The following is a 19,616-nucleotide window of genomic DNA, read 5'->3' as shown; positions in this document are numbered from 1 at the left end:
ACTTTTGGCTGGGGCTCAAGGCGGGCGCCGGGGCCACCCCCGCTGCCGCCTGGCACTCGTGTGACGAGCGGCACGTCCTCAGCCGAGGATGTTTTTCCCTTTTGCCAGCAAATCCTGCCCCAAATCTGCTCTTGGGACCATCCCTGAGGGGTCACGGGGGGCTCCCAACCCCTCTCTGCCCTCCCCGCCGCGAGTGCCACCATGGTTGTTTTGTCCCTCCTGGCTCTGGGGAGGGGACACAGCTGGGTCTGGCGTGTCCCCCGCACCCTCTGGCACAGCCCGGGGGGGCCCGGCCGGGCGGTGGTGCCGGGGCAGCTGCCCAGCCCCCAGGGCCGGCGGGGCTCGCCCGTGGCAGGTGCCGAGGCGCAATGTAGGGCAGCATTAATATTTAGCGACACTGGGGGGTGGCACAGCTGCCTCCTGCGCTGGAATGCAGACGGCAGCCAGCGGGGACGGCGGCCACCACTGCCACCACACCCCCTCTGCCACCACTGCCACCACTGCCACCACTGCCACCACACCCCCTCTGCCACCACTGCCACCACACCCCCTCTGCCGCCACCACTGTCACCACTGCCACCACTGCCACCAAACCCCCCCAGCCACCACTGCCACCACACCCCCTGAGCCACCACTGCCACCAAATCCCCTCTGCCACCACTGCCACCACACCTCCTTGGCCACTGCTGCCACCACACCACCTCAGCCACCGCTGCTGCCACCATGGTCCCCACAGCCCCATGCACCCCCAGCCTGCCCAGAGAAACGGGGGGCACATCACAAGGTGGGCACAGCCCCCACAGATCCCAACTCTTGGCACATGGGAGGTGGAGAGGTGGTGGCCAAACCCCAGGCCCTTGGAGCCAGCGGGGACATCAGGGGGAGAGGAAGGTGCTGGGGAGAGGAAGGTGTTGGGGGTCCTGGGCTGGCTCCCCAGTGCTGGCACAACCAGCCACAGTGCCACCGTGGTGCCAGGGTGATGGTGGCACATAGTCAGGTGTCACCAGAGCCTGGCCCTGTGCCCTGTGACACCGGTGACAGCGGCCATGGCTGGAGGGGTCAGACCCATCCTGTCTGGATGCTCTGCCAGGAGCAGGAGGGGTCTGTGCCACCGGCCCTTCTCCCTGGTGACGGATGGTGGTGGCATGTGAGCCCTGGGGTGGCCGTCACCATGGCCAGACCCTCGCTGTGGTCAGACCCTGACCATGGCCAGATCTTTGCCACACCAGAGCCCTCAGCATGGCTGGACCATCACCACAGCCAGACCTTTGCCACACCAGAGCCCTCAGCATGGCCAGACCCTCACCGTGGCCAGACCTTTGCCATGCCAGAGCCCTCAGCATGGCTGGACCATCACCACAGCCAGACCTTTGCCACACCAGAGCCCTCAGCATGGCCAGACCCTCACCGTGGCCAGACCTTTGCCATGCCAGAGCCCTCAGCATGGCCAGACCCTCACCATGGCCAAACCTTTGCCATGCCAGAGCCCTCAGCATGGCTGGACCCTCACTGTGGCCAGACCCTCACCATGGCCAGCCCCTCACCCTGCCCAGACCAGACTCTCATCCTACCCAGACCCTCACCATGGCCAGACCTTTGCCATGCCAGAGCCCTCAGCATGGCTGGACCATCACCACAGCCAGACCCTCACCATGGCTGGACCCTCACTGTGGCCAGACCCTCACCCTGCCCAGCCCCTCACCCTGCCCAGACCAGACTCTCACCCTGCCCAGCCCCTCACCCTGCCCAGCCCCTCACCCTGCCCAGCCCCTTGCCACAGCTGGACCCTCACCACGGCCAAACCCTCCCCACTCCCACACCCTCCCCATGCCCAAACCCTCCCCACGGCCGGACCCGGGCCCTCACCACGGCCATGCCCTGCCCGTGCCCGGCCCCTCCCCGGCCGGAGCCTCTCGGTGGTGCCCGGGCAGTGCCCCAGCGGTGCCCGGGCGGTGCGGGCGCGGTGCGGGCGCTTGATTAGCGTGATTCCGGCATTGTGATGCAGAGGCGGTCGGGGCACCAGCTGCTCCTGCCCGGGTGTTTATTGTTACCTAGAGACGCCCCTGGCTCCCGCCCAGCTCCCCCCAGCCCCGCACGATGCAAAATTTATAGCGCGGCGGGTCCCGCGTTAACTCTCTGCCTCCCGGGCGGGGGGAGCCGCGGGAGCCCCCCGGGATGGGCACGGCCGGGGCTGGCACGCCGGGCCATGCCAGGCTGCACCGTGCCGTGTCACACCGTTGTCGTGCCGTGCCACCGCGCCGTGCCGTGCCGTGCCAGCGGAGCCCCAGGCCTGCAGCACGGCGGTCCCTGCGGAGTCCGTATCCATGGCACGGCTAATCCTCCGGCCGGGCACGGAGCCAGCCCGTCCGCGGTGCCCGCCGGCTGCCAGCCCGGCTGATGGAGAGGGCACAGCCGCGGCTACCCCCTGTCCCGGGCAGTGCCGTGCCGTGCCAGCCCCGCTCAGAGTGTCACCGGCTGGGCAGAGGTGGCACAGCCGGGGCATTGAGCAGGAGGATGGGGGGCATTGAGGGCATCCGTGCCCTCCCCCTTCCTGCCGCGCCGCACGGAGCGGCACAGCACGGAACGGCACGGCACGGAACGGCGCAGGAGCTGCCATCTGCCCCCGCGTGTGCCCGGCCAGCCCCGGTGACACCGCTGTCGCCGTCACCTGCCCCCAGCCGAGCACCGCGACACCGGGGGAGCCACCGGGACCCCGCCGTGTCCCCCCTGCCACAGCGCCCGCTCCCCCCCCAGCTCCGCTCCCTCCACCTCTCAGCAAGTTTTTTATGTGATTACAGGCACTGCATGGTAATTAGTGCTAAACTCATTTGCACAACTACAGTTAATTGGCTACAACAATTAATTAATGTGTTGGAAATTTGGCACTGGAAAAAAAAAAAAAAAGAGAGAGAGAAAAGAAAAAAAAAAAAGTTTGTCATCAGAGGGGGGGAGAAGGGGGAGATGGGGAGGATGCACCCACCTGCACCCACCTGCAGCCCTGCTAAGTTTCCCCCAGAGCTGCAGTTCCTGCTTTGTTTCCTGCTTTTTTCTTTCTTTTCCATTTTCCCCCTTTATTTGTTGTTCCTTTTTCATTTCCCCCCTTTTTTCCTGTTTTCCTGCATTCTTTCACCCCTTTTCCCGTTTTGTTGTTTTGGCTTTTTTTTTTTTTTTTTTTTTTTTTTTTTGTGCAACTTAAGCAAACTCATTTCCCTGATAAAATACAGCATGACTAATGACTGAAGCATGTAAAAATCATTGGGAAAATGTCCTTGGAAGACGAATGCATTTTCAGCAGAATAATTAACTTAATTAACAAATTCACATGCATATTCATCAGGCTATTAATGTCTTCTCAGCTCAGCTTGACGAACATTGCGGTAATAACCATCTCATTTGCATATTGCATTCTACTGCTATCCAAAAAAAAAAAAAAAAAAAAAAAAAGAGGGGGAAAAAAAAAAAAAAATAAAAAAGAGGAGGATGCACAGGATGTGCTGCGCTCCCGGGGGAGGGAGGGCTGGTGGGTGGGGTGTGTGTCCCGGGGAGGCTCCGGGCCTCGTGTGCCGGGGTCCGCGTGCCGGGGAGCGGCGGGAGGGAGGCGCGAGGCCGCCGTGCCGGTACCCGCCGCTCCCGGCCCCGGCATCTGCGGCAGGCGGCGCGGAGCGGGCGCGGAGGGGGAGAAGGACCCGTAGCAGCTGTCGGCCTAATTCGGCAAACGTGCTGCTCGTGGGCGGCTTAGAAAAACAGATTAGGCGCCTGCGACAGGCTCTGATTCCTGACATACGCTCGGGGTCTGCGTCTTCATCGGTGGAGAGTGGAGGAGGGAGGGGGAGGAGGGTGCTGGGGAGGGTGGGGATGGTGGGGAGGATGGGGGTGAAGGGGGTGATGGAGGTGAGGAGGAGGATGGGGATGATGGGGGTGATGGGGATGATGGAGATGATGGGGATGATGGGGATGACGGGGATGATGGGGATGGTAGGAATGACAGGGATGATGGGGGTGAGGACGAGGATGGGGATGATGGGGATGATGATGGGGTGATGGGGATGATGGGGGTGAGGAGGATGGGGATGATGGAGATGAGGAGGAGGATGGGGATGATGGAGGTGATGGAGATGATGGGGTGATGGGGATGATAAGGATGATGGGGATGATGGGGATGATGGGAGTGAGGAGGAGGAAGGGGTAATGGGGATGATGGGGATGATGACAATGGTAGGAATGACAGGGATGATGGGGGTGAGGAGGAGGATGGGGATGATGGGGGTGATGGGGATGATGGAGATGATGGGGATGATGGAGATGATGGGGATGGTAGGAATGACAGGGATGATGGGGGTGAGGACGAGGATGGGGATGATTGGGATGATGATGGGGTGATGGGGATGATGGGGGTGAGGAGGAGGATGGGGATGATGGAGGTGATGGAGGTGATGGAGATGATGTTGATGATGGAGGTGATGGAGATGATGGGGTGATGGGGATGATGAGGATGATGAGGATGATGGGGATGATGAGGATGATGAGGATGATGAGGATGATGGGGATGATGGGAGTGAGGAGGAAGGGGTAATGGGGATGATGGGGATGATGACGATGGTAGGAATGACAGGGATGATGGGGGTGAGGAGGAGGATGGGGTGATGGGGATGATGATGGGGTGATGGGGATGAGGGGAATGGTGGAAGCAAGGGCAGAATGGAGTGAAGGGGATAATGGGAATGACAGGGATGATTGGGGTGATTGGGGTGTCAGGGATGATGAGGATGATGGGAATGACAGGGATGGTTGGGGTGGTGGGAGTGATGGGGTGAAGGGGATGACAGGCATGACAGGGTTGATGAGGATGATGGGGATGACAGGGATGATGAGGATGATGGTGGTGAGGAGGAGGATGGGGTGATGGGGATGATGGGGATGAAGGGGATGGTAGGAATGACAGGGATGATGGAGATGATGGGGATGGTTGGGGTGGTGGTGGTGACAGGGATGGTTGAGATGTTGGGGGTGACAGGGATGATTGGGGTGATGAGGAAGATGGGGATGATGGGGACAATGGAGATGATGGGAGTGATGGGGATGATGGGGGTGATGAGGGTGAAGGGAATGGTGGAAGTGAGGGCAGAATGGGGTGAAGGGGATCATGGGAATGACAGGGATGATTGGGATGATAGGAATAACAGGGATTATGGGGGTGATGAGGATGATGAGGATGAAGGGAATGGTGGAAGTGAGGGAGGAATTGGGATGAAGGGGATAATGGGAATGTTGGGTGTGATGGGTTGATGGGGATGATAGGGATGATGAGGATGAAGGGGATGGTAGGAATGACAGGGATGATTGGGGTGATGGGGATGATAGGGATGAAGGGGATGATGAGGATGATGGGGATGAAGGGGATGATGGGGTGATGGGAGTGATGAGGATGATGGGGGTGAGGAGGAGAATGGATGGGAGGATGATAGGAGTGATGGGGTGAAGGCGATGTTGGGGATGAAGGGGATGATTGGGGTAGTGGGGGTGATGAGGATGATGATGGGGTGATGGGGTGAGGGGGATGATTGAGGAGTTGGGGGTCACAGGGATGATTGAGATGATGGGGGTGATGAGGATGACGGGGATGATGGAGTGATGGGGATGAAGGGAATGGTGGAAGTGAGGGGGAATGGGGATGAAGGGGACAATGGGAATGATGGAGGTGTGGGATGAAGGGGATGAGGAGGAGGATGGGGCTGATGGGAGTGATGGGGATGAAGGGGATGAAGTGGATGATTGCAGTGGTGGAGTGAAAGGAATGATAGGGATGATGATGAGGGTGGGGATGGAGGGGATGACAGAAGTGAGGGGGTGACGAGGATGAAGGGAATAATGGAGATGGGGGTTGTGGGGAAAATGGGGATGATGGGGAGAAGGGGATGATGGGGATGAAGGGGATGGTGAGGATGATGGGGGTGATGCGTGTGGTGGAGGCAATGAAGATGAAGATGGGAATGATGAAGATGAAAGTGGTGACGGTTGAAGGTGAGGATGAAGATGAAGGTGATGGTGGGGTGAAGGTTGTGATGGGGTGATGGGGTTGAAGGTGATGATAAGGGTGATGGGGATGAAGGGGATGATAGGGGTGATGGAGAGGATGGGAGTGAAGAGGGAGGTGGGGAGGATGAGGATAAAGGGGATGATGAAGCAGATGATGGAGGTCACAGGGATGAAGACAATGAAAGGAATGATGGATGGATGGATGGATGGATGGATGGATGGATGGATGGATGATGGATGGATCCATGGATGGATGATGGATGGATGGATGAATGGATGGATGGATGGATGGATGGATGGATGGATGGATGGATGGATGGATGGATCCATGGATGGATCCATGGATCCATGGATGGATGGATGGAATCCATGGATGGATGGATGGATGGATGGATGGATGGATGGATGGATGGAATCCATGGATGGATGGATGGATGGATGATGGATGGATGGATGGATGGACACATGGGATGGGCAGATGAATGGACAGGTGGCATACAGGAGGGGGACAGACAGAAAGGTGACTGGGTGGGGAGAGGGTGACTGGACAGACCAGCATACAGGCCTGGACAGACAGACAGACAGACGGACATGATGGCTTTCCTCAAGCAGGGGCCATCAGTGAGGGGACCCTGCCCCTGTGTTGCCCCCTGAGAGGGGACAGCCCCTCCTGTGACCCCTTGGTGGCACCCAGGGCCTGGAGGGGGACGTGGGGCTGTGACCCTGGCTCAGGTGTGTCCCTGGGACAGCACTGGGACAGTGAGGGGGGTCCGTGGGACAGTGAGGGGGGTCCGTGGGACACCCATTGTGTCCCCTCATCACTGAGGGGGCCACCAAGGACCACCCAGACCCCTGGGATGGGCACAGGCCTCAGCCAATCCCCATGCAGGGTTTCTGCTGGCAGCCAATCCCCATCCAGGGCTGGTGCTGCTGACCAATCACAGCCTGCCCTGGATTTGGTCCCGCCCACCCTGGCCATATAAAGACTGCCGCGCCTGGCGGTCCTTAGGGTGTGCCGAGTCCCTTTGGGTCACCCTGGGTCCCTTGTTGTCCTTCCAGGACCTTCCCCATGACAATGTCCACATCCCTCCTGCCCCACAGCAGTGGATGGACAGGGACAGGATCCAACCCCCCTTGTCCTGGGGGTGCCCCCAACACCCTCAGCTGTGCCTCGGGGTCCCCAAACCCGGGGGGACACAGCCTAGTGCCACCATCCCTGTCCCCCTGGTGTCACCAGGGCTGGTGGGTCACCTGACACTGGGGTGGGGGGGGGGGGGGGACATCAGGGATGGGGCCACCACCCCAAGTTTGCTCATGGCTGCGAGGTGCCACCAGCCTGTCCCTGCGACCACGCTGAGGGACACCCCCGTGGAGAAACGGGGAAACTGAGGCACGGGTCACCTGGGGTCACCACAAGGTGAGGGAACAAAGCCACCCCCTAGGACCCCGCAAGCTGGGAAAAAACCCCAAAAAGGGGGGGGGATCCATGGACGAGGGGGGGGCGTGGAGCCCTCGGGGGGCCAAGGTCGGGTGAAGGGCGGCGGGGAAGGGGCGGGGGAAGCTGCGGGAGCTCCGTGCCAGCTGTATCCGGAGAAAGGCAAATAATTCAGCGGCACCAACCGGAGAGGAAGCAGCCCGCGGAGCCACGTGCCAAAATACCAGCAGTAAAGTAGTTAAATGGATCCAGCGCGGGAGCGAGGAGCTGCGAGAGCGCTTGGGCCCCCATCCAAAGGAGTTAATGTCCCACAGTATGATCGATTAGTTGTCAGACGTGATTTCAAACCAATACAAGATGAATGGCATCATTTTCCTTCCCTGGGTTTCGGCGGAATTAAGAAGCCATTAGCTAACACAAATTTTTGGCAACTTTAATAAAAAAAAAGAAAAAAAAATTAAAAAAAAAAAAAAAAAAAAAAGAGAAAGAATTAAAGCTCCAGGGTAGAGTTTTTGTAGCGAGCGTTCCCCAAGGTAACGGGCGGGGTGGGGATGTCACTGCGTGCCACAGCGGTGACCACGGTGGTGGCAGTGCCACCGCAGATGCCAACAGAGGTTTTGCTTCCAACCGGAGCCACGCACGGGGCTCGGGGAGCTGCCGCCGGTGCCACCCCCGTGAGGAACCGGGGGTCGCGGTGACGGTGACGATGGCGACAGGGGGCTTTGTGCCGGGGGTGGCAGCGCGGGGGACTCGTCAAGGACAATCGGAGCACAAGCTGCTGCTGCCCGTGTGCCCGCAGGCGCGGGGCCGCCGTGCCAGCCCAGCCGTGGCCATTACGGCTCCGTGCGCCAGCTGCGATCCCCCCGTCCCCGGGGACGCCGAGGAGGGGTTTGGGCACCGTGCCCACCGCCCGGGCACCGGGGCACCGCCACCGCGGGGTCACGCAGGGTGATGGGCAGCGCCGGTTTGGTGGCCGAGGGCGGGGATGTCCCCTCGGAGCCACGAGGGGTCAAAAGATGCCGTGACTCCTCCAAAAATCGCCTTTTTTTGTCACCTCTGTGGTGAAAGGACAACCTGGGCCGCAGCCACCCCCTCCCCGGGCCCGGCTTTCGCTGCCGGATCGCCGGATTTTAGGCACGGAATGGGGTTGAATTAGGATTATTATCACAGCTGCTCTAAATGTAATTAGTTTTGCTCAGAAGTTGTTTGCTTTGCCGGGATTACGGCGCAATCCTGCCCGCCCTGGAATTCGGGTGAGGCTTTAATCGCCCCGATAACGCCGTGCCGCGGTAATGTGATGATTCCAAAGGTGTGCTTTTCCATTCTATTTAACAACAACAACAAAAAAAAAGGTTCCTAATGGGGGAAAAGTGAATTAGGAGCGTGCGGGACAGCGCTCAGCACCGGGGGCAGGAGCTCGGCTCAGGCCCTGCTGTGCCGCCGTGCCCAGGTGTGCCCACCCTGTCCGTGCTGCCAGAGCGCAGGTGGATGGAAGGGGGGTCCAGCGCGATGTGACACCACCCATGTGCTGTCCCCAACCTCCTCCCGTGTCCCCTCCATCCCTGCAGCCCCAGGAATGGCATTTTGGGGGTGTTGGCGCTGCCATCTGGAGGGCACCGGGCTGTGCTCCAGGCGGGATCAAGCAGCACCAGGGAGCGTGGCCGGGGCTCGGGGGCCACGGGAAGGGACCGGGGGCTCCCGGAGCCCGGCACTGACTCTGGTGAGCCGGAGCTGCCAAGAGAAATGGGCAGATTATGGGAGGAACACGGGCCAAGGCAGGGCTGGGATGCAGCCGCCGTAAATCAGCTTTTAAGTAGCAACAAAATGGACATTTCCCATATGAAATGAGGCACCGGCTGCCACCGGGAGCGGGGAGCGGGACCCCGGCCCCGGGGCACCGGGACAGGGCGGGAACCCCTGCCCGGGGGTCCGGAGGGGCTGTGGGGATGGGCTGGAGCCCAAAATGGGGAAGGGAAGGGAAGGGAAGGGAAGGGAAGGGAAGGGAAGGGAAGGGAAGGGAAGGGAAGGGAAGGGAAGGGAAGGGAAGGGAAGGGAAGGGAAGGGAAGGGAAGGGAAGGGAAGGGAAGGGAAGGGAAGGGAAGGGAAGGGAAGGGAAGGGAAGGGAAGGGAAGGGAAGGGAAGGGAAGGGGGCTGGGCTGCTGGGGGTGCTCAGGTGGGCACCACCTGCTCTCCAGTGCTCCCAGCCAGAGCTGGCCTGGTGTCTGCTGGATCCAACCTCTCGCTCTGCCCCTGCTTGGGGGTTTTGTTCATTTTCTCCCCTTCAATCCCAGGAAGGGCTGAGGGCAGGTTCCCACCTTCCCACAAACCTCGGCTGCAGACCCCGGGCTGCTCCCACAGCCCCGGCCCCCAGGTGCCCCCAGCTTTGTCCTTCCCTTGGCACCACCACTGCTCTGTGCCCTCCCCATTGGAGGGCAGGGCTCCCTCCTCATCCCCTCGCTGTCCCCAACACCCCCGTACCCAGTGTGGGGATGGGGACAGGGCTCAGTGGGGCAGGGGCTGAATGGGGACGGGGAAACGCGACCCCCTCGGGGCTGCGACCGCCACGAAGGGGGCAGACACAGGCGGGGACGCTGCCCAGCCGGGCCAAGGCCCTCCTGGCCCCGCAGCCCCCGGGGCCGGGCCGGGGCTCCGGGCGGAGCTGCCGGCGGTGCCGCATTCCGGAGAAGCCGCCTCCGCCGGCGGCCGGTGCCAGCAGGCGCTGGCAGGTTCGGAGCTTCGCAGCGATTCCAGGCACAGATGTCCTTGTTTTAACTCCTCTGCGATGGAGCCTGGCAGACCGGGCGGGGGAGGGGGCGGCTCTGCAGCCCCCGGGGCGCCGGGGATCGCTGCCAGCCCGGCCCGCCCCGGCCGCGGCTCCGGGGACCGCCGGGACCCCCCGTTCCTCCACGGGGTTCGGCGTCCTGGGCTCCCCACGGCACAAAAACGGGGACGGCCCCCCCCGGCCTGACCCCCACATCCCTCCGTGTCCCCCACATCCCTCCCGACCCCCGGGCAGCCCCCGGAGCGGGGCCGCCTCCGCAGCGCGGCGAGCGCAGGGCGCCGGGAGCCTCCGGTTTTTTATGGTATCTGCAATTTTGGCAGAAATCTGTCTTTAATTTAGCTGTCCATATAAAAATCCGCACTGTATAATAATGAACAGATGCCATGAAATTTAAACTGAAGCAATGACTCCTCCTCCCCCCCCCCACGGCTGGCACTCGCCGGTGGCAGCGGCGACCCGGAGCTGGCGCTGGCCCCGCGCCCCCGCCGCGCTCCGCAGGGCCCGGGAGGGGCCGGCCCGGGGGCACCGCGGGCACCGCGGGCACCGGGGGTGCTCAGGGGGGCAGACACCCACCCCCAGCTCTGAAACAGCGGGGCTCAGTCCCGGCGAGCCGCCCCGCCGGTCCCCCCGGTGCTGACCGAACTCCGCTGAGCCCCGGGCGGCCGCGGGGTCCCGGTGGCTCCCCGGACGCCCCAAAACCCCCCGAGGTGGTTTTGATGCCACGGTGGCACGAAACACTCGCAGAGCCCGGCGGGGCGGCGGCTCCCGACCTCCCGCTGCCTTCCCCGGGAGCCGCCGGGCAGCGGGCCGGGCACCGGAGCCTTATACCGCGCCTGTGTTTCAGAGCCTGGCACAAGCACCGGGCACCGGAACCTCGTACCGGGACCGGGCACCGGAGCATTGCAACGAAACCGTTCACGGGAACCGTGCACCAAAACCTTCCACCGGAGCTTCGCACCGGAGCCGTTCTCCGGAGCTTTACACCGGGACCGTGCAGGGAGTGCGGGGCCGCATTGCGGGGCCGGGCCTTGCCGGTTCCCGCATTTTCGGCGGGGCACCGGGGAAACAAAAATCCCGACAATTGAACGGAAAGCGCAGCCCCGGCACCGGGACCGGCACCCCCGGCACAGCCGGTCCCGGAGCAGATGTCGGCGGCCCCCCCGCAGCCCCGCGTCCCCTCCTCCCCTCCGCGGGGCCATCCGCCCTTCGCCGCCGCCGCTCCGGCCGCGGCCCCGGTGCCGCCGGTGGCGGACGGCGGCGGAAGGGCCGCACATCACCGGCCTCGGCCCCGCGGAGCCTCCGTCCGGCCCCATCGGTTGTCCCCGGGTCCTCCCGGGCTTTTCCCCCCGAGAAACGAGTCCCGGGAGGATGGTGGGGCCGGAGCCGTCGGAAGAGGATCCGCGGCTCTGGGGAGAGCGGCGAGCACCGGGGCCCGACCGGGGGCTCGGGGGCCGCTGCGGATCCGTTCCCCCGCTCGGGCCCGACACCGGCGGCTCTGCCACCGGGCCCAGCACGTCGGGGCAGCGCTGGATCCCGCCCCAGTTTACAGCCGCGGCCCGACCCTAAACCGGCCCGGTTTATCCCCAAAAGCCGCGGGGCTGCGGGGCGCGGGTACCGGACACACATAACGGGAGGAAACCGGCGCCTCCGTCCCCGCAGCCCCGGTGCGGCCCCGGCGCTCGGTGATCCCGGGGAGAACCAGCCCGCACGATCGGGAGCGCAGTGCCCGGCGCTGCCCGGTGCCAGCGGCCGTCGGTCGGCGGTGAGCCCCGGTGGTGCTGTCGGTAAATGGACCGACGGCCGTTAAGAAGCCCGGGCGCCCGTTCAGCACCGCCGCAGCGGACAGCTCCGCTCCGGGCACGGGCACCGCGCTGCCAGGGCTGCACCGGGCACCGGGCAGCGCTACCGGCACCGGGTACCGAGAACGGCACCGGACACCGCGGATCCCGGGGCTCCCATGGGCACCGGCTCCTTCAACCGGTGCGGGAGCTTCCGGGGCTCCAACGGGCGCCAGCAACCGGCACAAACATCGGCGCTGGCACCCGCGCTGGCACCGGGCACCGAGCCGAGGCTCCATCGGGAAGCAGCACCGGGAACCGGCACCAGTCCCGGGAGCTGACCGGCTTCCCGGGACCGCCGCCGAGGAACCGGCCTTGGCCGCCGCCGCCTCGCAGCCTTGCCGAGCCCACCGGCACCGCGGCCCGGTGCCAGCCCCGGGCACCGAGCCCCGAGCTCCCGCTCCCAGGGGAGCGCAGCGGTGTCACCGCCGGTGGACCGAGCCGGGCCCGCCGCACCGGATCCCGGTGCCTTTATTGGTGAGGGGGGGACACCGCCTCCCCGGTCCCGGGGGGGACACCCGTGGGGCACAGCCGCGTTATATCAGCGCCGCCGCCCCGCGGGCCGCGCATTCGGGCGGCGGGAGCGGCGCCGGCACCGCCGGGGGCGGGACGGGGGGTCTCGGCCCGGTGCCCCCCGGTGCCCCCGGGGGCGGAAGGAAAGCGGCGAAGGCGGCGGAGTCAACATTGAATATTTATTAATCGCCGTCGAAGGACGCTCGGTAATTACAGCCTCGCCGCGATCGCACCGGCGGCGGCTCGTCACGGCCGACGAGTCCTGGCGGGGCCGGGACCGGGACCGGGCGGCGGGAGCGTCCGGCGGGGCCGGGGGGGGGCGGCCCCGGCAGGGAGGGGAGGGGGCCGGTGCATGCAGAACGGCCGGGCCCCCGGCCCCGCGCCCCGAGCGCCGCCGCCGCCGAGCGGGCTCCGGGCGGCGGCGACGGGGACCGGGAACCGGGACCGGGGAGCGGGATCGGCGCCCGGCGCGGGGGGGTCTTGCATATCGTTGGCCATAAATATTTATTAATCGAAATGAAACGGAACGGAAACACGAAAGCACTTCTGGTGTCGGGCAGCGGGTCCCCTTTGCTACAACGGTTTGTGGGTTTTTGTTTCTTTTTCCCTTTTTTTTTTTTTTTTTCCCGTTTTAGTTTTTTCTTTTTTTTTCCCGTAACTTTTTTCTTTCATTTTCCCCCCCATTTTTTCTTTTTTTTTTTTTTCCCTTTTTTTGCTTTTTGGTTTTTTTTTTTTTTTTTTTCGTTTTCAAAACATTTCTCAGAAATCCTCCTCCTCTCCTCCTCCCTGGTCTCTTAAAAATGCTGGTTTCTCGAAGGTGGTGCGGGCAGGTTCCGACAAAAAAAAAAAAAAAAAAAAAAAAAAAAATCCCCAAAAAAACAAAGAAAACCCAACCAAAAAAAAAAAAAAAAAAAAAAAAGCATTATCGGCTTCCCGGTGTGTCCCGGCTGAAGGAATGCGGCAAACCGGGCCGGAGACCCCCGGGGCCGGGCGCAGCCCCGCCAGCCCCCCCGGAGCCCCGCTTGCATAGCTGCGGGCTCCGCCAGCTCGGGAAAACCGGGGCGGCTCCGCTGGGGAGGTGGGGGGGTGTCTTTTTTTTTTTTTTAATTATTATCATTATTTTTTCCTTTTTTTTTTTTTTTTTTCTTTTTTTTTCCCCTTTTTTTTTTTTTTTTTTTTTTTTTTGTCTTTTCTTTTCCGTTTCAAGTTTTTTTTTTTTTTTTAAAACAGGTAAAAAACGTCCTGACACACGCGCTGCGAGGAGCTCCCGGGGCGGGGAGCGGGGCCGGGGCCCCCCCAAAGCAAAGTGCATCTCGGAGCGTCCGCCGGGCCGGGCCTCTTGCATAGATAGAAATTGGGGTTCGTTCCTCCCTGCGCCTCTTTATTGCTTCGGAAAGTTTCGCTCCGCGCCGAGCGCGGGCTCCTCTCGCTCCCACGGGCCGGGGCAGCGGGTGTCCAATGCCGGGGGGGTCCGGGGGGGTCGGGATCAGGGCTGGGGAGGGGGAGAAACGGCCCAAAATGGGGGTGGGAGGTAGGGAAAAAAAATTTCAAAAAAAGAAATGTAGAAAATTGAATTAAAACGAATTAAAAGTGAAACGAAGCGGCTCGACCCAAAGGGTCGGGCTGGGGAGCGGGGGGGGCTTCGGTGGGATGGGTGGGGGGGTCGGCCCGTGTGGGGCGTCTCCCCTTGTAAAATAAATTAATAATAATAATAGTAATAATAATAATAATAATAATAATAATAGTTATCATAGCTGTGATAGTTACTATAATAACAGCGACGTTAACAGCGATGATAATAAAATAAGTCAATAAATTACGTGAAATAATAAAGAAGTAGCAATAAATAACGAAAATTTTAAAAACAACGAAATCGACCGGAATAAAAAAATTAAGGGAAAGGGAAAATCCTCCCAAAAAAGCACTTTGTCCCCACGGGGCGCGGGGACCCGCCGCCGGGGCCGGGTCCCCATATTGCACCAAAGCCCACGGCGGAGCCCCGGGGGCCGGTCCGCGGGTGGGGTGGGGGGGTTTGGGGGAGTCTCCCCCCCCTCCCCGCCACCTCGGCGATGGGGAGGGGGTCTCGGCGAGGGGAAGGAGGGGGGTCAGTTGTGGAAGAAGGCGTTGAGCTCCTCGTACATGGGGCCCCGCTCGTGCGGGAGGTGCATGTCGTAGGGGAAGATGTTCTCGGAGTGGACCCCCCCGCGCATCCCCGCCGACCCGAAGACCAGGTTGTGAGCGGCGGGGCGGGAGCCGGGCAGCGCCGAGTAGTGCATAGAGTAGTGGTAGCTTTTCTCGTGGTCGGGGGATGAAGAGTCCTGCTTGAGGGAGAAGTTGCCGTTGATGCAGAGCGGGGGGCTGAGCCCCCCGTCGTACTCCGAGCTGTTGTAGTCGGGGGAGGTGTTGCCGTAGAGGCTCTCGTAGGCGGAGGCGCAGTAGCCGTGTGTCCTCAGCCCGTGCGGCCCGGGGCCGGCGGCGGGCGGGCAGGGCGCCGCGGCCAGCCGCGAGCAGGGGTAGGGGTAGGGGTGCACGGCGAAGGAGGCGGCGTTGGGGCCGTGGAAACGACCCCCGTCCTGGCCCTGCTCCGTCAGGAAGTTGCGGGAGTTGAGCTGGAGGCAGCCGGCCACCAGGTTGGTGGTGGGCTGGGACAGCCCCTTGCACAGAGTCTGCACGTAGGAGACCAGGTCGGGCCGCTTGCCCGAGCGCAGGATCTCGGAGAGAGCCCAGATGTAGTTCTTGGCCAAGCGGAGGGTCTCGATTTTGGAGAGTTTTTGCGTTTTGGAGTAGCAGGGCACCACCTTGCGCAGGTTGTCCAGGGCCGCGTTCAGGTCGTGCATCCGGTTCCTCTCGCGGGCGTTCGCCTTCTGCCGCCGCAGCTTGGAGCGCTCCAGCCGCGCCTTCGTCATCTTCCTCTTCTTGGGGCCGCGCTTCTTGGGCCGCTCGCCCTCCGCCTCCTCCAGGCCTTCCTCCTCCTCCTCCTCCTCCTCCTCGTCCCCTCCTAGCTCCCCTTCCTCTTTGCTTTCTCCCAGCGAACCCTCGGGCGGCTCCTCGGGGAGGGCGCAGCCCTTCGCCGCCCTCTCCTCCTTCTCGCTCCGGGCATCCTCCTCGCACTCCTCGGCCCAACCGGGGAATTTCGGGACTTCGGGGACCAGGCTGGGCTCGCTGAAAAGTCGCGTCAACATGGTGGCTGCAGCGGGGGGCAAAGAGCCAGGCGTTACCGGCGGCCCCGCCGCCCGCAGCCCCCTCCCCGCCCCGCTCCCACCCGCAGGGACCGGCGAAAACGAATTGGGCGCGGGGCCTCCGACCGCCGCCCCCCGCCCCCGCCGCCCGACCCCGGGGCCACCGGGGCTCTCTCGGGGCGCGGCGATTCCGCCCCGGCCCGACCCCCGCCGGCCCCACCGCCGGGGTCCCCGCGGCCGCCGCCCGCGCCCCTCTCCCGCTGCCCCGCGCCCCCCCCGCTCCCGGCCCGCCCGGTGCTCCCCCGTCGATGCCCCGAGGGCCGGGCCCGGTGTCGCCGGTCCCTCTTTGACGCCTCCAACTTTTCCCCGCCGCGGGCGCGGAGCGGCCCCGGTGGCGGCTCCGCCACCGCCTTCCCGTGGCCGGGGGGGGTCGAGGCGACACCGCCGCCCCCCCCGCATCCCCAGGTACCCCCCGTACCCGCTCCGGCCCGGTCAGCCGCGCCCGCCTCCCCCTCCCCGCCCCGGGGCTCCCCGCGGCCGCCGGAGCGCGGCCCGGTAAAACGCGGCGGCACCAACCGGGGGGCGGCGGGGGGCGGCGGGGGCGGCCGGGCCCCCCCGGGGGTGCGCGGTGGCCGCGGGCGGCGGCGCTGCCGGGGGCGCCCCCGGGGCCGGTGGGCGCGGCGGGGCCGGGGCGGGGGCGCCGCCCGGGGCGAGGGCCGGGGGCGCCGGGGGGCAGCGGGGGGGCGGCTCCGCCAGGTCGGGCCCCCCCGGGGCGGCGGCGAGGCGGCTCCGCGCTGATTTCGTTGATGCCGCTCGGCCGCCGCTGCCCGCTCCGTCCCACCGGGACCGCGGAGCCCCGGGCGCGCCCAGGCTTGGGGAGGGGGGAACGGGGGCGGCGAAACCCCGAGAACCCCCCTTGGGGGAGACTTCGGCGGGGGGAGAAAACCCCATCAGCGGGGCCCGCGGGGAGCGGGAGAAGCGAGGGCCGGGGGACAACGAAAGATGGGGGGAAAAAAGGGCGAGACGTGGCGGAGAAACAAAATCAACATGGAAGTTGCCTTTTCTCCATTCAAGTTTCCTCCGCTGCCCTCCCAACCCTCCACTTCTTACATAACTCACCTTCGGGCGGACCGCAGGAATTCTTATTTCATTGTTCCCAGCATCTTCTGGGAGCGGGACGCGGCTCCTTGAGGTGCTCCAGCCTCCTGCAGTCCTCTATCCAAAAGGAGGCGAGAGTGGCATCTCTACCCAGCAAAGGGGGTACCAGCTCTGCTGCCAGTGCCATATGGTTGGCACGTCATGCGCGAGAGCTATCACATGAGAGCTAATGATTGACATGCGCTTGCATTCAGGGAGATTTGTCTCTCTGGGGAAGGAGGACTCGCCATCTGTCACTCTGTACTCTAAAAAAAAAAAAAAAAAAAAAAAAAAAAAAGAAAAAAAAAAAAGAAAAAAAAAAAAAAAACCTCTTCCAAATCTCCAGCTCTGCCTACACGCTGCAAAATGGGAAAATGGGACCCGGGCGAGATGCAGGCGATGGCGGGGCCGGGAGGAACAATGGAGCCGGCGGGAAAAGCGGCCATCCCGGCAGGGCCGAGCGTGGCACGGGCACAGGCGGGCGCCGGGGTGAGGGGGGCGATGCCACGGGGACCCTGGCTGCGAGCTGGCATCTGCGGCTCCTGCAGAACGCTGCCGCGGCCGCCCGGGTCCGTCCCCACCCTCAGCCGGCAGCCGAGAGGCGATGGCGAGGGCCTGGCACGGGCTGGGCACGGCAGAGGTGCTGGCAGTGCCCGCTTTGGCCGCGCCGGCGCTGCCAGGGGGCTGCAGGCGTGTCCCCATGGCCACACAGCCATGCCAAGGGCCCTCCAGCCTGTGGCACGGCCCCACACGGGCCTTGGCACCGTCTGGGCACACACGCAGCCCTTGCACGCTCACACACTCAGTGATACACCCTGGCCTGAGCCCTCATGGGTGCCAACCCCACGGTGCCGGAGGCCGAGGCCCGGCCATGCCACGGTGCTGCCAACGAGGCCTTTGTCTGCCTGGCACCTCCTCACTGCTGTGCCACCCTGCGGCCTCCAGATCTGTCCCCGGCACAGGCACTGGGCACCCAGAAATCGCTGCTGCCCTTTTGGTAGGCACCAGCAGGGCCACAAACTGCAGTGTCCCCAGAGCCACCTCCCATCACCCAGTGGCCTGGATCTCCTCTGTGCCCACAAACCCAGTGCCAATGCCATGTCCTGGATCTCCTCTGTGCCCACAAACCCAGTGCCAATGCCATGTCCTGGATCTCCTCTGTGCCCACAAACCCGGTGCCAATGCCGTGCCCTGGATCCCCTCTGTGCCCACAAACCCAGTGCCAATGCCATGTCCTGGATCTCCTCTGTGCCCACAAACCCAGTGCCGATGCCATGTCCTGGATCTCCTCTGTGCCCACAAACGTGGTGCCAATGCCACGTCCTGGATCCCTCTGTGCCCACAAACCCAGTGCCAATGCCACGTCCTGGATCCCCTCTGTGCCCACAAACCCAGTGCCAATGCCATGTCCTGGATCTCCTCTGTGCCCACAAACCCAGTGCCAATGCCACGTCCTGGATCCCCTCTGTGCCCACAAACCCAGTGCCAATGCCACGTCCTGGATCCCCTCTGTGCCCACAAACCCAGTGCCAATGCCGTGTCCTGGATCTCCTCTGTGCCCACAAACTCGGGGGTCAGGACCTGCCTGGTTTGAGGGCTGGGGACAGGGACAGGGTGCCACACACCAGCACGTGCCAGGCGAGGGTGGCACGGCCGTGACGTGGACACGGCGACAGCAATGGCAGTGCCCACACCCAGACAAAGGGCTGGCCGTGCCCGGCCGCCAGGGCCATCAGCAGTGACCATTGCCCCGGTGCAGGTGCCAGGGCTGGATGTGACAGAGGGGTCAGTGTCCCCCAGCAGGAGCCCTCTGATTGTCACTCACGGCTGTGGCCCAGCAGATGGCAGGGCCCACCCCACCCTGCCAGGCGTGGCACCGACTCCCGGGCATCCTCCTGGCACCAGGCATCCTTTTCCTGTGGCACCGATGGGCTCCCTGGGCTGCTGCCACCCCCGGTGCTGACCTGCGGGGAGCCCGCCCTCACCTGGCGCCTGTGGCACTGCAGAGCCACCTCTGGGCGTGTCCCCTCTGCCCTGCCATGGTCCCCAGCCCTCGGAGGGTGGCACAGCCCTGGTGCCAGGGCAGGGAAGCCATCGGTGCCCCGGTTCCTGGCATCACAATTACGGCACGTGGGGGGACAAATGGGGACGAGGGGGTGACACAGAGTGAGTGGCTGAGGTGGCTGGGATGGGGACAAGGATGGGGACAGGGATGAGCACAAAACCCTGGTCCAGGATGGGGACATGGATGGGGCACAAGCCCCTGCCCAGGGTGGGGACAACAATGGGTACAGGGATGGGGACAGGGATGAGCACAAAACCCTGGTCCAGGATGGGGACAATGATGGGGACAAGGATGGGGACAGGGATGTGGCACAAGCCCCTGCCCAGGGTGGGGACAACGATGGGGACAGGGATGGGGACAGGGATGGGGACAGGGATGTGGCACAAGCCCCTGCCCAGGGTGGGGACAGGGATGGGGACAGGGATGAGCACAAAACCCTGGTCCAGGGTGGGGACAATGATGGGGACAGGGATGGGGACAGGGATGAGCACAAAACCTTGACCCAGGATGGGGACAGGGATGGGGACAAGGGTGGGGACAGGGATGAGGCACAAACCCCCGGTCCGTGTAAGGACAGGGATGAGGCACAAGCCCCTGCCCAGGGTGGGGACAAGGACGGGGACAGGGATGG

The 19,616-nt window shown here is 63.6% G+C and overlaps 2 protein-coding genes across 2 annotated transcripts; one reads left to right on the top strand and one right to left on the bottom strand.

Annotated features, from left to right (window-relative positions):
- The first annotated feature begins 9,960 nt into the window (after nucleotides 1-9,960).
- Nucleotides 9,961-10,838, top strand: LOC131568749 (collagen alpha-1(I) chain-like). Its single transcript, XM_058820836.1, has 2 exons — nucleotides 9,961-10,544; nucleotides 10,703-10,838. Exons 1-2 carry the CDS (start codon nucleotides 9,961-9,963, stop codon nucleotides 10,836-10,838), a joined length of 720 nt encoding a protein of 239 aa, XP_058676819.1.
- Nucleotides 10,839-14,399: 3,561 nt separating this feature from the next.
- Nucleotides 14,400-17,026, bottom strand: NEUROD2 (neuronal differentiation 2). Its single transcript, XM_058820660.1, has 2 exons — nucleotides 16,903-17,026; nucleotides 14,400-15,791 (listed from the first exon to the last, which is right to left on the bottom strand). Exon 2 carries the CDS (start codon nucleotides 15,784-15,786, stop codon nucleotides 14,710-14,712), a length of 1,077 nt encoding a protein of 358 aa, XP_058676643.1. The 5' UTR covers nucleotides 15,787-15,791; nucleotides 16,903-17,026; the 3' UTR covers nucleotides 14,400-14,709.
- Nucleotides 17,027-19,616: the final 2,590 nt, after the last annotated feature.

Source organism: Ammospiza caudacuta, chromosome 27 (genome assembly GCF_027887145.1).
Source record: "Ammospiza caudacuta isolate bAmmCau1 chromosome 27, bAmmCau1.pri, whole genome shotgun sequence".
NCBI lineage: Eukaryota > Metazoa > Chordata > Aves > Passeriformes > Passerellidae > Ammospiza > Ammospiza caudacuta.
This window is presented reverse-complemented; position numbering and strand designations above follow the sequence as displayed.

Bases quoted from the DNA above. Each gene is read 5' to 3' on its own strand.
- NEUROD2 (XM_058820660.1), bottom strand. From the start codon at position 15,786: ATGTTGACGCGACTTTTCAGCGAGCCCAGCCTGGTCCCCGAAGTCCCG.
- LOC131568749 (XM_058820836.1), top strand. From the start codon at position 9,961: ATGGGGACAGGGCTCAGTGGGGCAGGGGCTGAATGGGGACGGGGAAAC. The intron at 10,545-10,702 runs GTTTTTTATGGT...CGCCGGTGGCAG, and splicing joins CAGGGCGCCGGGAGCCTCCG to CGGCGACCCGGAGCTGGCGC.